At 35.7% G+C, this 21,916-nt stretch overlaps 1 protein-coding gene across 1 annotated transcript in view; it reads right to left on the bottom strand.

Moving 5' to 3' along the window:
• Positions 1-21,916, bottom strand: part of LOC138830530 (fap1 adhesin-like) — a 167,559-nt gene that overhangs the window by 4,692 nt on the left and 140,951 nt on the right. The window contains exons 83-91 of the mRNA XM_070026908.1: positions 20,773-20,826; positions 19,902-20,006; positions 18,809-18,862; positions 17,845-17,949; positions 13,151-13,204; positions 6,375-6,479; positions 5,054-5,107; positions 4,331-4,435; positions 741-794 (exon numbers count right to left, since the gene is read on the bottom strand). Of these exons, the coding sequence (XP_069883009.1) occupies positions 741-794; positions 4,331-4,435; positions 5,054-5,107; positions 6,375-6,479; positions 13,151-13,204; positions 17,845-17,949; positions 18,809-18,862; positions 19,902-20,006; positions 20,773-20,826 (690 nt within the window). The remainder of the gene's footprint in view (positions 1-740; positions 795-4,330; positions 4,436-5,053; positions 5,108-6,374; positions 6,480-13,150; positions 13,205-17,844; positions 17,950-18,808; positions 18,863-19,901; positions 20,007-20,772; positions 20,827-21,916) is intronic.

The raw sequence follows: 21,916 nt of genomic DNA, 5'->3' as shown, positions 1-21,916 counted from the left end.
AAGGTTAAAGAACAAAGCAAAATAAAGCATACAAATGCAACATGCTAGTAGAAGACAAAGTGAACCTGCTCCTGTGACATTAATATAACAAAGGCTCTCTCAGGGTTGGGGATATATAATGTACAGGATAAAATCTAGTTCCCATAGTTCCCAAGTTAGATTATGAATTGGCAATAGAAATAATTCTTGTAATAATTATACTGACTTATAATAATTAATCATCCAAAAATTATCTTGGGTTTTTCCAAAACTTTATTCCATTATTAACACACTTATCTGAAATTTACACATAGTAAAGGAAATATTTATAAATGAAAAATATCCTTAATATACATAGGGATTATTATCAAAAGTAAATAATTTTTAAAAAATAGGTAGATTAAGAGCAAACACATTTTGGGGGGGGGGTCTGGTCATGGGGCCTGAACTCTGGGCCTGGGCACGCCCCTCAGCTCTTCAGCTCAAGGCTAGTGTTCTACCACTTGAGCCACAGCGCCACTTCCATCTTTTCTCTTTTTCCTTATGTGGTGCTGAGGAATAGAACCCAGGGCCTCATGCATGCAAGGCAAGCGCTCTACCACTGAGCCACCTTCCCAGCCCAAGAGCAAACACATTTTATCTGGCAGAGATATTTCATAATAGCAAGGTAAAATAGCTAAATTAATATCAGATCCTGGGAAAATAATATATAATTGAAGCTCATTGTAGAGGGTTTGGGTATGAGTACTGCAGAAACTCACCTGTGAAATCTTTCAATTTTCCTACCACATTTTTCAGATCAATCTTCCCATCATCTATAAGAGACAGAGTCACAGACCCACAGTGAGAGGTTATTCTTCCCACTTTCTCCACCTATAAAATATGCTCCCAACTACAATGTCGCTTTTATACAGATTTTAGAGACTACAATTGTTTTTGTAAATACTTAGATATAAGATTAAGTTCTTTTATGTCCTTCTACTTTGTTTCATGCATCTTCTACTTATTTATTTTCCTCTGTATTTGAATACATCTTCTAGTACTTTGTTTAGAAAGTCTGCAGCTAGTAAACTTTCGTTTTCTTGCATGTCTGAAAATGTCTGCTTTACTGTTATCCTTAACTGTTAGGTGTTTTAAATTATTGTTCTTTGGCATTTGGAGGATAATTTTTTTCTATTTTTTCTTGACTCCAATGTTGCTAATATGAACTGTTTGTTTATAGTAGTCAGTTTTGCTTTCTTTTAATTATTTACAAATTTCTTGTCCTAAATGTTGTGAAAATTTGCAAGAATGTTTAGACTTTCTCTTATTAAACTATTAATTCAATGAGAGATTATTATGTAAAATATGTAAGGAACTCAAACAATTCAATGACAAAAGTAACAAAAATCCACTTTTAAAATGGGTGATGACCAGGAGGCAGAGATAGGAGGCTCATAATTTGAGGCTAGCCTGTGAAAAAAGTTAGGAGGCTCTTTCAACAAGCAATCTGGGTGTAGTGGCACATTCCTGCAAGTCCAGCTGTACAGGAGGCAAAGGCAAAAGGAATGTAGGTTGTGCCCCAAGTAAAACGCATGAGACAGTACTTGAATATAAATAAAAGGCAGGGGGCATGGTTCAAGAGCACTTGCCCACCAGGCCAACACTCTTAGTTCAAACCCCAGTCTTGCTAATAATAACAAAAATGGGCAATTGACGTGGACAACCACATTTTCAAAAGTAAGTATACTAACGAACAACACTTTGAAGCAGTCTTTATAAGCTTAGCTCTAGATCTGAAAGTTTTAGTGAGAATTCTCTGGATCTCATAGCTTATTGGCTTTGTTTCTAGTAGATTAGAGGGATTTAGAAGAACCTTTCTATTGTATACTGTTTCTTTTCTAGTATGTTTTATTTTCTTGTCTGTCCCCTTTTATCATTATGGCATTAGATTGGTCCCTCTTATTGTTTGGTTGGTGTTGAATATCCCTTGCCAATTATTATACATACATATATATGCATATGTATGTATGTATGTATGTATGTATGTATGTATGTATGTATGTGTCTTGGGACTTGAATTCAGAGTCTAGGCTTTTTCACTCAAGGCTAGCACTCTACCACTTTGAGCCACAGTGCCACTTCTGGTTTTAATTGGAAATAAGAGTATCATGGACTTTGCAGCCCATGTTGGCTTCCAACTACAATCTTCAGATCTTAGCCTCTTAGGAGGCTAGGATTACAAGTGTGAGCCACTGGCACCCAGCTATTTTATACTTTTTTTGTTTTTGCTGTTTATTTTGTTAGTGACTAAAAGAAAGAAAAACTGGATAGATTTGGCTTGTTCTTAAGTTGCAGTCTTTGGACAATTTAGTAAGCATTCAAATGAAACAACTTCTTAAAGATTTCAAAGAACTTAACTCTTAAAATTACTTGCTACTGGATGGAGGATGGATGTAGCATGGTGGCAAATTAGTTGTCTTGGTTCCATTCCCAGGATAATACATATCACAAAACACAAACCATATCCGAGCTCATTATCTTTTTTTTTTTTTTTTTTTTTTCCAGTCCCGGGGCTTGAATTCTGGGACTGGGAGCTGTCTCTGGGCCCACTTTTTTCTGTAATTAACTAGAGGTAAGAATCTTAGGCACTTTCCTGCCCAGGCTGGCTTTGAACTATGATCCTCAGATCTCAGCCTCTGGAGTAGCTAGGATTACAGGTGTGAGCCACTGGTGCCTGGATGAGCCCATCATCTTTGATTGAATGATGGAGAGCTGATAGTTTTTCCAATTATCATTGATATAACTTTTTCATGTCTTCTTCAAATAGGTATTATTTTGTCCACTGGGAAAGGATTCCCTTTTGTTAATATATTTGCAATCCAAATCTTATGTTTTAATCTTATGTTATTATACTAGTCTTATGCTTACTAGCCAGTTAATCTCTTTTAATATTCTTAATATGCTTCTTCGTCTCTCCTCCTATTCTATTTCAATACATCCAAGACATATAAACTGGAAATAATCATTAACAATTCTAGTCAAGAAATTCCTTGCTTGCTTTGTTGTGTAGAGGAATGAACTTGAAGGCCTGGATATGCTAATCAATCACTCTACCACTATGGTATATCCCTTGCCTTTTCATTAATCATTTTAAACATTCTTCATCATATGCAGTTCTCATTTTCTCTCAATGAGGTATTTAATGTTTCCAATTTTTTTTCCTATTGCAGAAAAAATTTACTAGTGTACATTAATTGTGCAAAAGAGTTTCATTGTGATGTTTCCATTCATGCATATAATCCCTTTTTATCACTCTCATATCTGTTACTCTTTCTTACTCTCTTTCCATTCCGTAAAGCTTTTTTTTTGTTGCCAGTCCTGGGCATTGAACTCAGAGCCTGGGTGCTGTCCCTGAGCTTTGTTGCTCAAAACTAGCACTCTACCACTTGAGCTATAGTTCCACTTCTGACGTTTTTGGTGCTTAATTGGAGATAAGAATCTCATGGACTTTCTTGCCTGGCTTTGAACCAGGATACTCAGATTTTAGCCTCCTGAGCAGCTAGGATTACAGCTATGAACCAATGGTACTAGGGTATAAAGCATTTTTAAATGGATTTCACCAATCTGTTTTCGCTCATGTATATGAAGTGCTTTGATTCTACTCACCATCATCCCCTTCTCTACACTCTTTGACTTGAGGGTGAGGATGCTCTGTTGGCACTCTCACCAATTTTCACTATTTGGTTGTTATTTTTTGAACTCAGGTCCTGGGCTCTGTCCCTGAGCTTTTTTTGCTCAAGGCTAGCACTCTACCCACTTTGAGCTACAGTGCCACTTCCAGTTTTCTAATGGTTAATTGGAGATAAGAGTCTCACGGACTTTCCTGCCCAGGCTGGCTCTGAACTACAATCTTAGATCTCAGCCTCCCAAGTAGCTAGGATACAGGCATGAGCAACCTGTGTCTGGCTTCACTATTTGTCTAGAAGATGTTTGCTGGGCTTAAGTTAAGAAACAGCTGGGCACTGGTGGCTCATGCCTGTAATCCTAGCTACTTAGGAGGCTGAGATCTGAGGATCACAGTTCAAAGCCAGCCCAGATGGGAATGTCTGTGAGACTCTCATCTCCAATTAACCACCAGAACACCAGAAGTGGCACTGTGGTTCAAGTGGTAAGAGCACTTGACCAGGTCCAGAGTTCAAGCCCCATGTCCAACAAAAAAAGAAAAAAGAAAAATAAACCGAGTAATTTAAATTTTGCCTCAAACTTTTTGAACACGCTCTACACTCCAAACAATCACGGGCATCTGTTTATGGATAATCTCAAATCCAATTGTTCTAAAATGAACATAATTTTCATCTATAGTGCTCACCATCAATTTGTAGGTCTTGCAAAAAATCTTCAAATTCTCCAGCTGAGAGTTCAACCCCCATATATTCCAGGAATGTATACAGGTTATTCACATCAACTTTTCCTCCTTATGAGAAACAAAGTATCATTAAAGAAAATGCCAAATATGAGAAAAATGCTTATTAGTTTATATGTTCTATAGTTATCACTTTAATCATAAGACATAAATGCAGGAAGACTTTGTCAAGGGTATAAGGAGAGTTATTAAAACTAAATCTAGATGGATGCTGGTGGCTTTTGCCTGTAATCCTAGATATTCAGGGGGTTAGGACCCAGAGGGAGGATTGTAGTTCAGCCCAAGTGGAAAAGTCCTCAAGACTCCATCTTTAATTAACTAGCTAGATGTTAGACTAAGAGTGTGGCTAAGTGGTAGCTTGCTAGCCAACCAAGCAAGCATAAGGTTCTGAGTTTAAGCCCTGATACTGTCAACACAGCAACAAACAGAAATAAAAACAACAAAAACTGTAGATTTTTATTCTTTGTACCATTTGTTCATTATCAACATATGGTAAGTTTTAAATGGGTCTTGGTAATTTTATAGATAACCATGGCATAATAACATATAATATTCCATAAATGTGAAAATATCAAGATGTTCAATTCAATAAAATGAATTCATATAAGTGAACAAAGGATTTCTTAGATTTCTTAGATTCATCCGCTTCTCATCATACTTTACACTCACCTTTAAGAGCCTTCACACTTTCCATCAATCTTTTTTTATAGACCTTTTCTTCAGCTGTAAGAAAAGACAGAATTCAGAGAGCAGTAATAAAGGAGATCTACTTAAATAACAAAAAACTATAATTCTTTTTCCAGTCCTGCAATTTCAAAATGATAAACACCTTAATGCTTTTCTCCTAAATGTGTTTAATTTTCTCTCTATTGGTAATGAAATTTGTTTGGAGAAAAACTTTTTTTTTGTTTGTTTGTCGTGGGGCTTGAGCTCTGGGCCTGGCTCTGTTCCTGCGCTCTTCAGGTCAAGGCGAGCGCTCTACGGCTTAAGCCACAGAGCCACTTCAGGTTTTCTAGTGGTTTACTGGAGATAAGAGTCTCACGGACTTTCCTGCTTAAGTTGGCTTTGAACCGCAATCCTCAGATCTCAGTCTCCTGAGTAGCTAGGATTATAGGTGTGAGCCACCAGCGCCCTGCTGGAGAAAAACTTTAATGAAGCAGGTCTGTTCACTTGCACCAAAGGCTTAAAACTTGTAACATAGAACTCATTGATTTATCTTTTTATCTCTAATATCCTTTATCTCTTCCATTTTACACATGCATTATTTTCTCAGTATATTAATACAACCAAGGACAGCAATATAGTCTTTTATTAGCTGGCATGACTGAAGTAGTTTTTGTTGACCTTATTAAAAATTAAATGACCAGCTAGGTACAAGTACTCCCATATATAATCTTGGCTATTCATGGGGCATAAAGTAGGAGGCTTTCAGACTAGTCAAAAAAGCAAGACCCTACCTGAAAAATAACTAAGGCAAAAAGGACTAGAAGCATGGCTCAGTTGGTAGAATGCCTGCCTATCAAGCTTGAGACCCTTAATTCTACTGCTAAATAACGCCTTTTTGAATCTCTCTCTCTCTCTCTCTAGTTGACAGTAATAGTAATAGGGTTTGAATTCAGGGCTTTGCTATTTCTAGATCAATGCTTTACCACTGAGCCATACCTCCACCCCATTTTTGACTATTTTTAAGATAGAGGTTTGCTTCCTACATAGACATGTGCCTAGACTTGCCAAATTTAGGCTTCCCATTGTAAGTAGGATGAGAGTATGACAGTTGTGTACCACTTAGCCTATCTTCTTTTCCAATTTCACCTTCTTAGCTGGGGTGTCACAGGTGTGTTCCATTGTGCTCTGCTATTGGTTGAGAAAGAATGTGTATGTCTAGGCAAGCCTCAATCACAATTTTTTCAGTTTCAGTCTCCCAAGTAACTAGGATTACAGGCAAAAGCCGTTGGTGCCCACCTGTTATATATAAATTTTAAACACTTACCATTACGAGGTAGAGACTTTAGTAAACGAAAATATTCCTTATTTGTGAGCTCAACTTTCATATCTTTCAGAGAATTATCTAGGTTACTGAAATTTATGTCCTCTCCTAGAGAAAAGATAGAGTGTCACAAATGGATTTTAAGTCGGGTGCCAGTAGCTCTCTCCTGTAATCCTAGCTACTCAGGAGGCTGAGATCTGAGGACCGCAGTTCAAAGCCAGCTCAGGCAGGAAAGCCCATGAGACTCTTATCTCTAATAAAACCACTCAGAAAATGAGAAGTGGCGCTGTGGCTCAAGTGGTAGAGCAGTAGCTTTGAGCTGAAGAGCTCAGGGCCAGTGCCCAGGCCCAGAGTTCAAGACCCATGACTGACAAAAAAAAAAAAAAAAAAAATTGAAAAAAATTCAAGAAGAGTGATTTCATTGTTAATAAATAACATACTTTTTATTAGCATATATTAATTGTTAAAATATTGGCCTTCCTTATAACATGTAAAAAATTTTTAATTGTTATTATAAAGGTGATGTACAGAGGGGTTATAGTTACACAGATGGGGGAACAGTACCGTTCTTTTTGAACAATGTCACCCTTTCCTTCACTTGTCCAGTTTTTCCCTTCCATCCCTATTCACAAGTTGCATAGTTCATTTTCAACATATGTTTAGTGAGTACCACTGCCAAATATGTCATTAGAACATTTTAATACAAGTACATAGCACTTTAATCAGCTTCATTCTCTATGATCATTTCTTGGATTCTTTCCCCTCTTTTGCTTCACAAATAATTCCTCTTCTATTTTTGTGTCTTCAAAAAAATCTTGATACTACAGAGAAAACATGCTACATTTGACTTTCTTTTTCAGGTAACATGATAATGGTCTCCAGTTATATCCATTTTCTTGACAACAAAATAATTTCATTCTTCTTTATGGCTGGCTAATACTTGTGTGTGTGTATGTGTGTGCGTGTGTGCGTGTGTATTTTTAAATTTTCTGTATCTATTCAGAACACAGCCAGGAATTAGCTAGATTATGTGGTACTTCTATTTTTATTTTTATTTTTCACTGAACTTCTATACTGACTTCTACAATGGTGGGACACATTACATTCTCACCAATTTTGTGTAAGTGTTCCCTTCTCCCTGTATTATTCTTAGCATTTGTTGTTTTTGTTTTCTTTTTTAACATACTAGAGTTTGAACCCAGGACTTTCTGTTTGCCAGGTGTGTTGTCTTACCACTGAATCATATCCCTATCTCCAGACCTTTTTTTTTTCCTGTCGGTTGTGTGGCTTAAACTCAGTGCCTGGGTGCTGTCCTTGAGCCTCTTTGCGCTCAAGGCTAGGACTCTACCACTTGAGCTACAGTGCCACTTCTACCCAGGCTTGATTTGAACTGCCATCCTCAGATCTCAGCCTCCTGAGAAGCTAGGATTACAGGCATGAGCCACCAGCACCCAGCCTTCCAGTCATTAAAAAAAAAAAAAAAAACTTATGCTGCATGTTTTCAAGACAGGTTCTCACTTCCTGCCTGTGTGTGTGTGCCTAGGCCATGGTCCTACTGTGTAGGTGGTCGCATTATAACTAGGATGACATGTACATATACCACTTAGTCCAGATTTCCATTAAGAAGAAGTCTCAGGAACTTTTTTGCTTGAACTGGCAAGTATCTAGGATTACACACATGAGCTACCAGTGTCTAACATATTTTGTTTTCTTTAGATCTTATTTTATTGTAAAAATGCTGTACAGAGGGGTTAGTTACATGAGTAAGGCAATGAGTACATTTCTTGTCCAGCACTGTTACCCCTTCCCTTGTTGTTCTCCCACTATCCCTTCCCTAAATTTTGTTTTCCTTTTTTTTGGGGGGGGGGTTCCGGTTGTGGGGCCTGAACTCTGGGCCTGGGCGCTGTCCCTCACTCTTTAGCTCAAGGCTAGCACTTTACCACTTGAGCCACTGTGCCACTTCCGACTTTTTTCTTTTTGCTTATGTGGTGCTGAGGAATTGAACCCAGGGCCTCATGCATGCAAGGCAAGCGCTCTACCACTGAGCCACTTTCCCAGCCCTTATTTTGTTTTCTTGATGGAAGCCAATATATGGGCTTGAACTAAGGGCCTGGCACTGTCCCTGAGATTTTTTTTTTTTGCTTAAGGCTATTTCTATGCCACTTGAACCATGTCTCTGTTCTCAGCTTATTGGAGATAAGAGGCTCATGTACTTTCCTGCCTGGGCTAGCTTCTGACAGAGATTCTCAGATCTTAAGTCTCCTGAGTTAGGATTACAATGTGAGCCATGATGTCCACCAGAAGCTTAATTGGATACAATCTCATTTGCCAACTTTTGGTATTATTTTTGAGCTATTTTTTTCAAAAGCTTTGTATATACTTATATCTTTTAAAAAACGTATGCTTATATCTTAAAGTGCTTCTTTCTTAAGAGTTTCAAGGTTTAGGTCTTATAATAACTCATTTTGAGCTTTCTTTATGTGTGTGTACAGTCCTGGGGCTTGAGTGTAGGGCATGGGTGCTGTTTCTGAGCAGTTTTGCTTAAGGCTAATGCTCTACCACTTGATCCACAGGTCCATTTCCAGCTTTTTTTTTTATTTTCGTGGTTAATTGGTGATAAGAGTCTTACAGACTTTCCTGCCCTGCCTGGCTTCAAATCTTGATACTTAGATCTCAACCTCCTAGATTTATAGGTGTGAGTCATCAAGCCCCCAGCTTAAGCTAATTTTTTTAAAAACAGGGTTATAGGGATCTAGATCCAAGTGCACATTCAGTTTTCTAAGCAACATTTGTTAAAGAGGTTTTCTTTTCTATTCTATTAGTCTACATGTCTGATTTTGTGTCAATACTATGCTATGTGACTCTCTTATTTAATTTGAAGTGAAGTATTATGCTACCTCCAGCACTGTTCTTTTCTCTCAGAATTGCTTTGGCTACTGGGGGTCTTTTGTGTTTCTATAAGAATTTTAGGATTATCTTTCTATTTTTTTCTATTTTTGAAGACTCGCATTATAATTTTGTTTTGAATTTTATTAAATTGATGGATTCCCTTTTCAAAATTTGAATTCTGCCCATCCATGAACATGTGAGGCCCTCCTATCATATAATATCTTTTTATAGTTTTTGTGTTTTGTAGTTTTTATTGTTTAGGGTTTTCCCCTCCTTGTTTAAGTATCTTATTTTTTTACTTGAGGTAGTTGTGAATGAGAATGCTGTACAGATTTGTTTCTCAGCATATTTGTAATTATTATATAAAAACCAACTGGTTTTTGAATGTTGATTTTGTATCTTGCTGCTTTGAAGAAAGCACTATCAGATGAGTTTTCTGTGGTGGAGGCTTTAGAGTCTTTTAAAATAGAATAGATTCATATTCTTGAGAGAAATCTCTTTTTAAGTCTTTAGTCTATTTATTAATCAGGCAGTTGTTTCTTTGACGATTTGTTGTTGGGGGAGTTAATTTTTTGAGTTCTAAGTATATTTTAGACATGAGGACTTTGTCTGTTATATGGCTAGTGAAGATCTTCTCCCAATCCGTGGGCTTTGTATTGATCTTGCTAGCTAGGTCCTTTGCCATGCAGAAGCTCTGCAGTTTCATCCAATCCTATTTGTCCAACCTTTCTTTGATTTGTTTTGTTTCTGAGTCTCTATTAGGAAAATTTCAGCCTGTGCCAGGAGCCCTAGAGTTTCTTCTATTCCTTCCTGTAATGTTTTCAGGGTGTCTGCTTTTACTTTGAGGTCTTTGATCTACTTGGAGTTGATTCCAGTGCAGGGTGATATATAAGGATCTAACATTAGTTTTCTACAGGTGTTTAACCAATTTTGCCAGCACCATTTGCTGAAGAGGCTGTCTTTCTTCCATTCTATTTTTTAGCTCCCTTGTCAAAGATTAGGTGGCTATAGGCCTGTGTGTTCATATATGGTTCTTCAGTCATATTCCATTGGTCCTCAGGTCTGTTTTTATACCAGTACCATCATGCTGTTTTGATTACTATGGTTTTGTAATAGTTTGAAATTTGGAGGAAATAAGAATGGCCAATAGACACATGAAGAAATGTTCAACTTTTCTGGCCATAAAAGAAATATAAATTTAAAAAAATTGAGATTTCACCTTACCCCAGTTAGAATGGGTATAATAGAGAAATCCAATAACAACATATGTTGGAGAGGATGTGGCCAAAACAGAACCCTACTGCATTGTTGGTGGGAGTGTAAACTTGTTCAACCACTTTGGAAAGTAGTATGGAAGTTCCTCAAAAGATTCCACATAGAGCTCCCCTATGACCTAGTAATCCCACTTTTGGGCATTTACCCAAACCATCGCAAACAAGGCCACACTAAAGCTACCAGCACAACTATATTTATCACAGCATTATTCTTCATAGCCAATATATGGAACCAACCCAGATGCCCCTCAGTAGATGAATGGATCAAGAAAATGTGATATATATATATATATATATATATATATATATATATGTATATGTATATAGGAATTCTATGCCTCCATAAAAAAGAATGACACTGCCCCATTTGTTAGGAAATGGAAAGACTTGGAAAAAATTATATTAAGTGAAACAAAGAAACATAGGTCCCATGGTTTTCCTTATTTGCAATAATTAGTATATGTCTAGGATAATCTTACAAGACAAGTAGAAAAAGTTAAAAGCTATGCACATATGGCCATATAAGATGGTGCTAAGCAAAATGAACCCCAAGATAGGGCCACAAGAGGCTTTTATTTGTTGCTGTTGTTTTTAAACTACTTATAATGTACTATGTGATTTCTTTTGTTTCTTTTGTATGTTCTTCCCCCATGATAAAACCCCTGTTTTCACTGTATTTGATTCCAGTACCCTGCATCTTGTATATACATTTTTCTAATTTGGGAGGGGAAGGAAAATAACAAAATGCTGAAACAAGGATATAGGTTGACCCACTGTAACAATGAGATGTATAAAAGACTATGTTGAAAACAAACTTTACAACTGGGGGGGGGGGACAGAAAGGGAAGAGTTGGGGAGGTGGGGTAGGATGGGATGGCTGGGGAAAAACAAAAGAGGGGGCCTTTAACAGTGCTCGAGAGGAAATGTGCTCATTACCTTACTCATGTAACTGTAACCCCTCTGCACAGTATCTTTACAATAAAAATATATATTAAAAAAGAGAATAGATTCATACTATATGCACAGGATAATTTGATTTTTTTTCATTTCCTAGTTGTATCTTTTTTTTCCTTTCACTTACCTTAGGCTAAGGATTTAAGGACTATGTTGAATAAGAATGGTGAGGGTGGACAACCTTTTCCTATTTCTGATTTTAGAAGAAATATTTTCAATTTTTTTCCCATTGCCTATTGGTTTGCTGTATATACCTTTTATTATGTTGATGTGTTACCTTGCTATTCCTAGTTTCTTATGTCCTTTTATATGAAGACTTGTATACAAGAGTTTCATCAAAGGCTTGTTTGGCATCTATGATATGATCATGTGACTTTTGTCTTTGATTCTGTTTATGTGCTGCATTATATTTATTGATTTGTATATACTGAACTATCCTTGCATTCCTGGAATAAAATCAACTGGATCAGGATATATGATATTTTAAAATATATTGTTAAATTTCTTTTTTTGTACATTTTTTATTGTAAAATGCTGTACCGAGGGGTTACTGTTACATGAGCAAGGTAATAAGTACATTTCCTATTGAGCATTGTTGCCTCCTTCTTTGTTTTCCCCCTACCACCCCTTCCCCTCTATATTGTTGAATTTCATTTGCAAGGATTCTGTTGAGGATTTTTTAATCCATGTTAATCTAGGGAATTGTTTTTAGTTTTCTTTTATTAATCTTGTTTTGACATTACAGAATGAGCTTGAAAGCATTGTTTCTGTTTTTATTTTATACATAGTTTTTTCCTTTCTTTTTTTGTATTAGGTCAAAGATTGGGACTTGATCTCGATACCTGATCCTTTCGTTCATTGGCTAGCACTTTCCAACTGAGCCATGCCTCCAAATCCCTTTATGGATAATTTGAGGAAGATCAACATTAGTTCTTTAGAAATCCAGTGGAATTCAGCAATGAAGATGTCTGGTAGTAGGCTTTTCTTTGTTGGAAGACTCCTATTAATATTCAATTAGTTTATGGATTTTTTTTTTTTTTTTTTGCGATCATGGGGCTTGAACTCTGTGCCTGGGCGCTGTCCCTGTGCTCTTCAGCTCAAGGTGAGCACTCTACTGCTTGAGCCACAGTGCCACTTCCGGGTTTCTAGTTGTTTATTGGAGGTAAGAGTCTCATGGACTTTCCTGCCTGTGCTGGCCTTGAACCATATTCCTCAGATCTCAGCCTCCTGAGCAGCTAGGATTACAGGTGTGAGCCACTGGTGCCCAGCTGTTTGTAGATTTTTTTTAATCTTTTTTTTTTTTTTTGCAATTTTGGTAAGTCATTGGGCCTAGAAATTCTTCCATTTCGGCTAGGTTTTTCCAGTTTATTGGAGTATAATGTTTCTGTAATGACCCTCTGGCACACATGAAAACAAAACCTAGATAAAATTGTGCCTTCAATTTACCATAAAAAACCAAGTTCCCTTCTTTTTGGGAATATATACAAATTTTACGTAGTGTGAATTGAAGTTTCTGTGTTTGTTGCAAAACTGGTGGTCCAAAGTAGACAATGAAAATGTTTAATTAATGAAGGATAAAAATGTTGAAATTAACAAGAGAATGAAAGATTTGTAGAAAATATCTGTAACACAACATACAGAATTAAGTAATTTTTCACTTACCCCAAATAGAAGTCAACTCTTTCATTACATCATTTAGTTTGATTTTCTTTTGACCTACAAGATAAGGCAAAATTCAGACAGTGATATGTCAAACTACAAAAAAGAAATGAAGCCTTAATTATTTAAGTTATGAGAAACAGCCTAGATGAAACTATTTAACATGTTCTTTAAAAATTTATAATTTGTGAACTTTAATGGATAGCTTCATTAATTCAAACAGAAACTAAGATTTCATGGATTACAAGTTGATCTTAGATTAAAATCTTCTCTCCAGTCTTTTAGGTATATTGTTTTTTGTTTTTGTTTTTGTTTTTGTTGGTTGTGGGGCTTGAACTCGGGCCTGGGTGCTTTCCCTCAGCACTTGTGATTTTTTTTTGGGTCTGGTCGTGGGGCCTGAACTCTGTGTCTGGGCACTGTCCTTCAGCTCTTCAGCTCAAGGCTAACGCTCTACCACTTGAGCCACAGCACCACTTCCGGCTTTTTTCTTTTTGCTTATGTGGTGCTGAGGAATCAAACCCAGGGCCTCATGCATGCAAGGCAAGTGCTCTACCACTGAGCAACCTTCCCAGCCCCCACCTGTGATTTTTTTGAGTGGTTTACTGGAGATGAGTCTCTTGGACTTCCCTTTCTGGGCTGGTAATCCTCAGATCTCAGCCTCGTGAGTAGCTAGGATTATAGGCTTGAGCCATCTGAGCCTGGTGGTATATTGTTTTTAATTCCTTGATTTTCTTGAATACTTGAAAATACATACTGGTCTACATTGAGGACCCTTATTTATCACAATATGTTGCTTTGTATAATTGGAGAAAGACAATGAATGCCACATGAGGAATAGAAAGATGATTCAAAGAGACTTATTGGGGTTTAGCATAGTGTGCTATAGTAGGTAGCAGATAAACTCTGTTATGGATTTGAGAAAGAAAATTCTGGCTCCATGTTGACATTAATTTGTCTTGTATATGGCTTTATCACTAAGACTCATAGAGAGATTGGTATATTTGGGTATTCAATACATACCTATACCATAGACTTACGTATCAATTATATAAGTACCAGTAGAAATTATGAGTAAATCAACTGAATCAGTAATTTATAAAAATGCTTTGCAGTGCATGTTCTAAGATATTTGTAAGCTTTGAAGGACTGTTAAAGAGTTTTTAATTTAGGAACAACAAGTTTAGAGTTTCATCTTGGTTAAACCATACTAGTTTTTGTACAATGCTAGTTTATGCATAATGAATTTAAGACAAACTATGTCTTTTGAAAGAGGTCTAAAACAGAAATGATAAAGGCCTAAATTAAGGTTGGAGAATAAAAGTCTAAAATATTTTTAAGATATTTTTAAGAAGAAGAAAAAAAGGAAAGGAATACAAGCAGCCAAAAACAAATTTTAGTTTATTGCATGAGTAATTGTGGATGTATAGTAGTGGCACAAAAGCATAAAAAAATTAAGTAAAAGTGAAGCACTTTACTTTTTATACATTGTTTGAATTGCTAATAATCCAAACTTAGCCAGTTATATGTTAACAGCAATTTATTAATATAGGATTTTTTATGAGAATATATTAATTGTATAATTTCAATATAAGCATATATTTTAATCAAGTTCATTCCCTCTATTACTTTTTTATTAAGCTGATATTTTAGTCATTACGTAAACTGACAAATTATAAATGGAAAAGGGAGTTTTTTCCACAAAACAAATTTGAATGATATAGAAAGTTTTGGTAATGGAAAATTGCCAAAAGGATTCTATTTGTAAAAATCCCAACAGACACATGAAGATATGTTATACATCTCTGGCCATATAGGAAATGTAAATCAAAATGACACTGAGATTCCACCTTATCCCAGTCAGAATGGCCATCATCAAGAATACAAACAATTGTATAATGTATTTCTTTATGGTTTTAAGTGATAAAGACATTAAGTTAACAAACATATAAGAAATGTATGTACTGTTTGAAATGTAAATTATTCTTAGAACACTTTCAGTGGGAGTTCCATTACCCTATTAGTGCATTAATTTGAGAGAATTATTTTACTGCCATGAGTAAGTGTAAAAATTTTAGAAAATGGGCTGGGAAGGTGGCTCAGTGGTAGAGTGCTTGTCTCGCAAGCATGAGGCCCTGGGTTCGATTCCTCAGTACCACATAAGCAGAAAAAGTTGGAAGTGGTGCTGTGGCACTGTGGTACAGTGCTAGCCTTGAGCTGCAAAGCTTAGGGACAGCGCCCAGGCCCAGAGTTCAGGCCCCATGACGAACCAAAAAAAAATTTAGAAAACAGATTTTTAAAAAAAATTTATGTGTGTCTGGGTTTTTCATTGATAATTGGTTTAATTTAAAATATTTAGATATTTGTTGGATTTTCATATACGGAGTACAGTCTTGCATTAAACTACTTGCTACAATTATGACTGTAAAACTACAGAAAATACACAAGATTGCATCCACTTAACATAGGAATTACCAGATAAATACTATTAAACTCTTGTCCAGTAACAAGAGTTGATTTGTATTAGCAGTATGATTTATTGTTTTTTAACCAAATACCTCCTCAGTAATTTATAATGGCTTTGCAATAATGTGTATCAAATAAGAAGCATTGGAAAACTGATTGTCTCTATGATGATATGCATGTTTCAAGTGGTATTGAAAGCCACACTGATGGATATGTGATAATAAATGTATCTGTTATTAAAAAAGAATACAAAAAATAAAAGATGCTGGTGAAGATGAGGGAAAAAGGGAACCCTCATATACTGTTCTTGGGAATGTGAACTTGTTCAATAACTCTGGAGAGCAGTATGGAGGTTCCTCCAAAAACTAAACATAGAACTACCCTATGATCCATCAATCCCATTCTTGGGCATTTATCTAAAAGATTACAAGATAGGATATAATAAAGCCACCAGCACAACCATGTTCACTGCAGTACTAATAACCATAGCCAAGATACAGAGTCAGCCTAAATGCCCCTCAGTGGATGAATGGATCAAGAAATTGTGATATATATATATATATATATATATATATATATATATATATATATAATGGAATTTTACTTGTCCATTTGCAAAGAAATGGAGGAGCCTGGAAAAAATTATGTTAAGTGAAGTAAGTCAGGCCTGGAGAGACAAAAGATGTGTTTTCTGTCATACATAGAAGCTAAAACTAGTTTATAAAAATGTAAGTGAAAACTTTGTGTGGTATACAACTGTACACAAAGAATTAACTGAAATTCAGTAGATTCAAGGGAGAACTCTATAATTACTTAGAAAGGCTTAATCAAAGTTCACCAAAAATAAACAGCAGGAAATGGATACTTGAAAGAGGTAGGATGGAGGACAAGGGAAGAGGAGTGAGTATGAAGAGGAGGGGAAATGCAGTAAAAATACTCAGTGCAGGGCTGGGAAAGTGGCTCAGTGGTAGAGTGCTTGCCTTGCATGCATGAGGCCCTGGGTTCGATTCCTCAGCACCACATAAACAGAAAAAGTTGGAAGTGGCGCTGTGGCTGAAGTGGTAGAGTGGTAGCCTTGAGCTGAAGAGCTCAGGGATAGTGCCCAGGCCCAGAGTTCAGGCCCCATGACCAACAAAAAAAATTCAGTGCATAATCTACAAAAATTAAGGTAAGTGAGGGAGGGGTAGGTTGGGAAGGATGTCGAGAACATTGAAAGGGATGACATTGATCAAATACATTGTATTCATAAACTGCTTTGTTGAATGGAAACTCCTCTGTACAACTACTTCAAGATAATAAAAATATTTTTAAAAGTTTGTTCTGCCAAATCCTTAAAATTCACATACCATAATGAAAAAGAAAGTTCTGTTAAATATGGGAGGGATAAATATCTGTAAAAATAGGAGAAAGAATTAAAATCCAGGCAGATTTTGAGTGAAATTTAGGTTGAGCTTTTAAAAAGGCACTCTGATCCTCTTAAAAGAAACTGCCTTAGGGAATAAAGACAATACATATGTATGTAAATGCAAGAAGAACTCTCTAAAGTGAATCCTTAAATAAAAATGGCTTTTGTCCTGTCTTTTTTCACTCAAGTAGAATGTTTAAGGTGTGTGTGCTATGTCATTATTATGAATCCTTAGTTTAGCTAAGTGGTAGTATAAAAAATGTTACTGAAGATGTCAAAGAGCTCAAGAAAAATGAGAAGAGTCAAGGACAGGTATTTTAAAGTAGTAGATACAGGAGCTAGATTCTTTGGAATATGTAAATGTGAGTATCCCATTCTTTTTTTTTTTTTTTTTGGGTCCTGTCGTGGGGCCTGAACTCTGGGCCTGGGCGCTGTCCCTCAGCTCTTCAGCTTAAGGCTAGCGCCACTTCCGGCTTTTTTCTTTTTGCTTATGTGGTGCTGAGGAATCGAACCCAGGGCCTCAGGCATGCAAGGCAAGCGCTCTACCACTGAGCCACCTTCCCAGCCCGAGTATCCCATTCTTCCCATTCTTGTAAATCTCTTTAAATTGTGAGTCTACTTCCTGATCCTTATCTGGCTTAACAATGTCTTCAGTGCTTAGTACCACAAAGGAAGAAACTGCATTTTGGATCAATGGAAATGAAAACAAGCTAAGTTCACTAAGCTTTTGAAAAATATTTCATATTTTGACTCTCTGGTTGGAGAAATCCATTATTTTCAAGTCTAACAGACTAGTACCCCTTTAAAAGGTAGAAATTACACTGCTCACCATCTTTTGTCAGTTTTTCTTCTAGATCCATGAATTCTTCTTCTGTGAACGTGATCCCCATGTTTTCTAAAAGAGTATCTAGTTTATCAATATCAACCTCACCTACTAAGTAAGAGACAAGAAAGAAATACAGTGAAATGGAATGGTTCTAAAATTGTACTTAATATTCATGCTACTGTATTATTTCTCTTCTGTATTGATGTACATGTTTTATTATAATTAAAATCACTCATCTCTTAGTATTACTGTTAAGATTTAAAGACAAATATGGAAACTTCAGTCTTATTCCAAAAAATAAGAAAATTTAAAAATTAAAATCAATTTCCTGAGCTCTTGTTTGGAAGAAAGCCTACAAAGCAAAATATTCTAGGAGGTTGACAACTAGAGCTGAAGTGGACTGACAATCTGTAAAACAGGAGTAAGTTTTGTTGTCTGTACTTCCAAAGTTATTTCTGCTTTCCCTGAAATCCTATTGTGACAGTCTTCACTCTTCTTCTTTTGCTTTCTAGTTAGAATTTTTTTTTTTGTTTCTTTGGGGCTAGGGAAAGGAAAAAAAATCCAAGGAAATCTAACACTTTGTGCCAAATCACAGTAAAAGGGAATACCAAATAAATTGTAGATTCTACTTTAGCATCTATAAGGATTCAGCAATACAGGAAGGTACCTTTTTTGTTTGTTTGTTCGTTTGGTGCCAGTCCTATGCCCTGAATTCAGGGCCTGGGCTCTTTCCCTTGAGCTTTTTTTGCTCAAGGCTAGTACTCTACCACTTGAATCATAGTTTCACTTCCAACATTTTTGGTAGTTTATTGGAGGTAAGAGTTCTGACTAGGCTGGCTTTGAACTGTGATCCTCAGATCTCAGCCTCCTGAGTAGCTACCTTTACAGGCATTAGCCACCAGTGCCCAGCTATGAGTACTTTTTTTTTTAACTGTACAAATAAGGATCTGTTCATTTTGTTTCTTACCCTGGAGAGACATTATGCTCTTCATCAACCTTTGCTCTGAAACTTTTCCATCCTCTAGAAAAATAATGGAGTATTTAAAAAATAGAGTAAGAAAACAGAACATATATCTTAATTTCAGATGAAAAGAATTTTAAAAATCTTTTGCCTCATGAACATTTCAAATGGATAATGCACACACCAAAAGGACAACTGTCACTGGTACATGAACAGAATTTCAATTGTAACAATTAGATATACACCCTCCCCAGTTTTTTTTTCTGTACAGTGAATGTTGAGAAAATAACACTCTGATGCTTATGGGAACAAAAATATCTTCCATTTTGCAACTTTTTCTCAAAGTCCTACAGGAATTAAGACTTAAGAAATTTTAGTGAATTTTCAAAGACTTACTCAGACAGTTGCCAAATTAAAATAATATAACTATTCACAGGCAGGAGAGTGGGAATATGTATCTCAAGTTTTTAACAGTAGATATTGCTAATACTGGAGATTATTTTTAGTTTTTACTTATGTGCATCATCAAGATTTTTATGACAAATACATTCATATTGTAGAGATTAGTTGTATAATTAATATATGCACAAATATTTACTTATATATTATCTACTTATCACATATCTTAACAGCACTAAAAGCAAATACACAAAAATATTGATAGTTGTCAGAATTATGAATTAAAAGCATCTTAAATTTTCCTGATTTTTTCAGTTTTATTTAATCTAATATTGACATTGAAATGTAGCCTATATTTAAATGTACGGAATTTTCATCTTGTCAGTAACTGTGTTTCCTTTTGTGTAAAAACTCATACAGCCAAATTATTTAATTTCTTTTCATTATTGTTCTACTCTCTGTCTCTCTGCCTTTGTGTCTAACTTTCTTCTTTCTTGTTTATTTTATTTGTATTATAGTTTTACAAATCCACCCAACAAGCAGCCTGAAGTTATGATTTTTAAATTCAAATGTACATGGTGAAACTTTTCTTTATAATAGCATTAGCTTTTAACAGTTTTCAAGCAATTTTAGTTTATTTTGGAGTTTTTCACATAGCCACAAAACCAAACAAAAAATCAAGTGATATCCATAGACTTACCACTAACTGGCAATGTCTTCAGAAGGTCCAAGTATTCATTAGGCTTGAGATCAATCCCCAAATCTTCCAAAAAACCATCAATTTTATTTATATCAATTTTGCGTCCTTTGAAAGGAAAAAAGGTAACATAGGGTGGTTTCAGGACATTATAATAATCTTACCTCACTTTAATATTCTTACATGTTCTCTAGTGTTTAAGGAGGAGTCAGACAAAACATTACTTGATTCTTTATAGAAAAATGAGCCTATTGTCAAGAGAGCCTAGTAATGAAGAAATCACTTTGTATTATATAGCGAGCCAATAAACTAGAGTTATCTAGTCTTTCTTTCCTTAATGCTGTTTCTTGTGATTATTATTTCAAGCAACACTATTGACTCAGTCCTTTAAAATGTTGATTTTCTTATTTGCTATGTGTACCTAGATTTTACTTAAGTGTTAATTAACTCAAAAGTTCTTAAAGGGCCTGGAGGGAGAAGAAATGAGTGAATGAATAAATGAGATAAGGAAATATGGCCATAGTGAAACAGAGGGTATGCCTTATCAAAATGCCAGCAATTGTAAAGGCATTTAGAATTAAATGTTGTCTGACCTCACAACTAGTGTGCAATATGGATTCACCTCGTAAGTGGAGAAGTTATAACCTCTGATTAAAACACTGGTTAAGATCAGCATATTATTGTCAGAGGTCACAAGAAATAATATTACCCAAATATCACCATTTATTTTCATGACTGAATGCTAAATAGTTTGAAAAGTTGGATGTAAATATTTCATTACAACTATAGAAAATGATAGCATTAATAAATATATGATATAATACTGGGAAGAAAATAAGCAAAAGTCAACAGAAGACAAACTTGCTTTACTCACCTATAAAAGCTCTCACTTCACTCATCAGAATTTTCAGATCAATCTTACCATCAACTGTAAGACATGTAATAGGACAGAAACATGAGAACGAGACCATGAAGATGATGTTACACAGAGCAGGGGAATTTGGCAGTATATATCTTTTAGAAAATTTAACCTTTTGCACATCTTTCATAAATTAGAAGACAAGAGATAAAATTTCAAGTGTTAAGAAACACAATTAACAAAGATATATCTGTGATGAGACTGATACCCAAGATCCATAAAGAGTTTATTAGACATTATATCTTTTATAAATTTTCTGTTCTTTTGTTGTTGTTGTTGTTGGTTGTGGGGCTTGAACTCTGGGCTTGGACATTATCCCTCGGCTCTTCAGCTCAAGGTGAGTGCTCTACCGCTTGAGCCACAGCACCACTTCTAGTTTTCTAGTGGTTTATTAGAGATAAGAGTCTCATGGACTTTCCTGCCCAGGATGGCTTTGAACCATCATATTCAGATCTCAGCCTCCTGAGTAGCTAGGATTACAGGTGTGAGCCACCGGTGCCCGGCTTCTTATTTTTTTTACTTTAGGTTATTTATCTTTGATTACATTCTAGAATGTAACAAAGCTTTATAAAATATACATGATGTCTACTATATAACTTGAGGGTAGGGATGGGAGGGGAGCTATGGGGGAGAACAATGGGAGGGATGATAGATCAAGATACATCATATTCATAACCTGACTTATGGAATTGTGACCTCGTTATACAACTACTTTATAATAAAAAATTTTTAAAGATATGTCTTCTAAGTGTTTGGAAAAGAACATAACTTTGCCTAATTAATCTTTCTATTTCTGGATATTAACTCACCTATTAGTAACTCTGGTAGTACCACTTATAATTGTTCAATAAGTTACTTAAAGTTTATTAAAAATACTTTGGTATGTTTTCCCCTACAGTATAACCCGTTGGTGCCCTGCATCTTGTGTATACATTTGGGGAGGAGAAGGGAAATAACAAAATGCTGAAATAAGGATACAGGTGAACCCATTGTAACAAGGAGATATACAAGACACTAGGTTGAAAACAAAGTTTACAACTTGGTGGGAGCGGGGAGTTGGGGAGGAAAGGGATGGTAGGGGAAAAACAAAGGAAGAGGT

The sequence above is a fragment of the Dipodomys merriami genome, unplaced genomic scaffold (genome assembly GCF_024711535.1).
Source record: "Dipodomys merriami isolate MVZ:Mamm:240054 unplaced genomic scaffold, mDipMer1.0.p SCAF_19, whole genome shotgun sequence".
In the NCBI taxonomy this organism is placed as follows: domain Eukaryota; kingdom Metazoa; phylum Chordata; class Mammalia; order Rodentia; family Heteromyidae; genus Dipodomys; species Dipodomys merriami.
The sequence above is the reverse complement of the archived record's forward strand: the minus strand, read 5'-3'. Positions and strand labels throughout refer to the sequence as shown.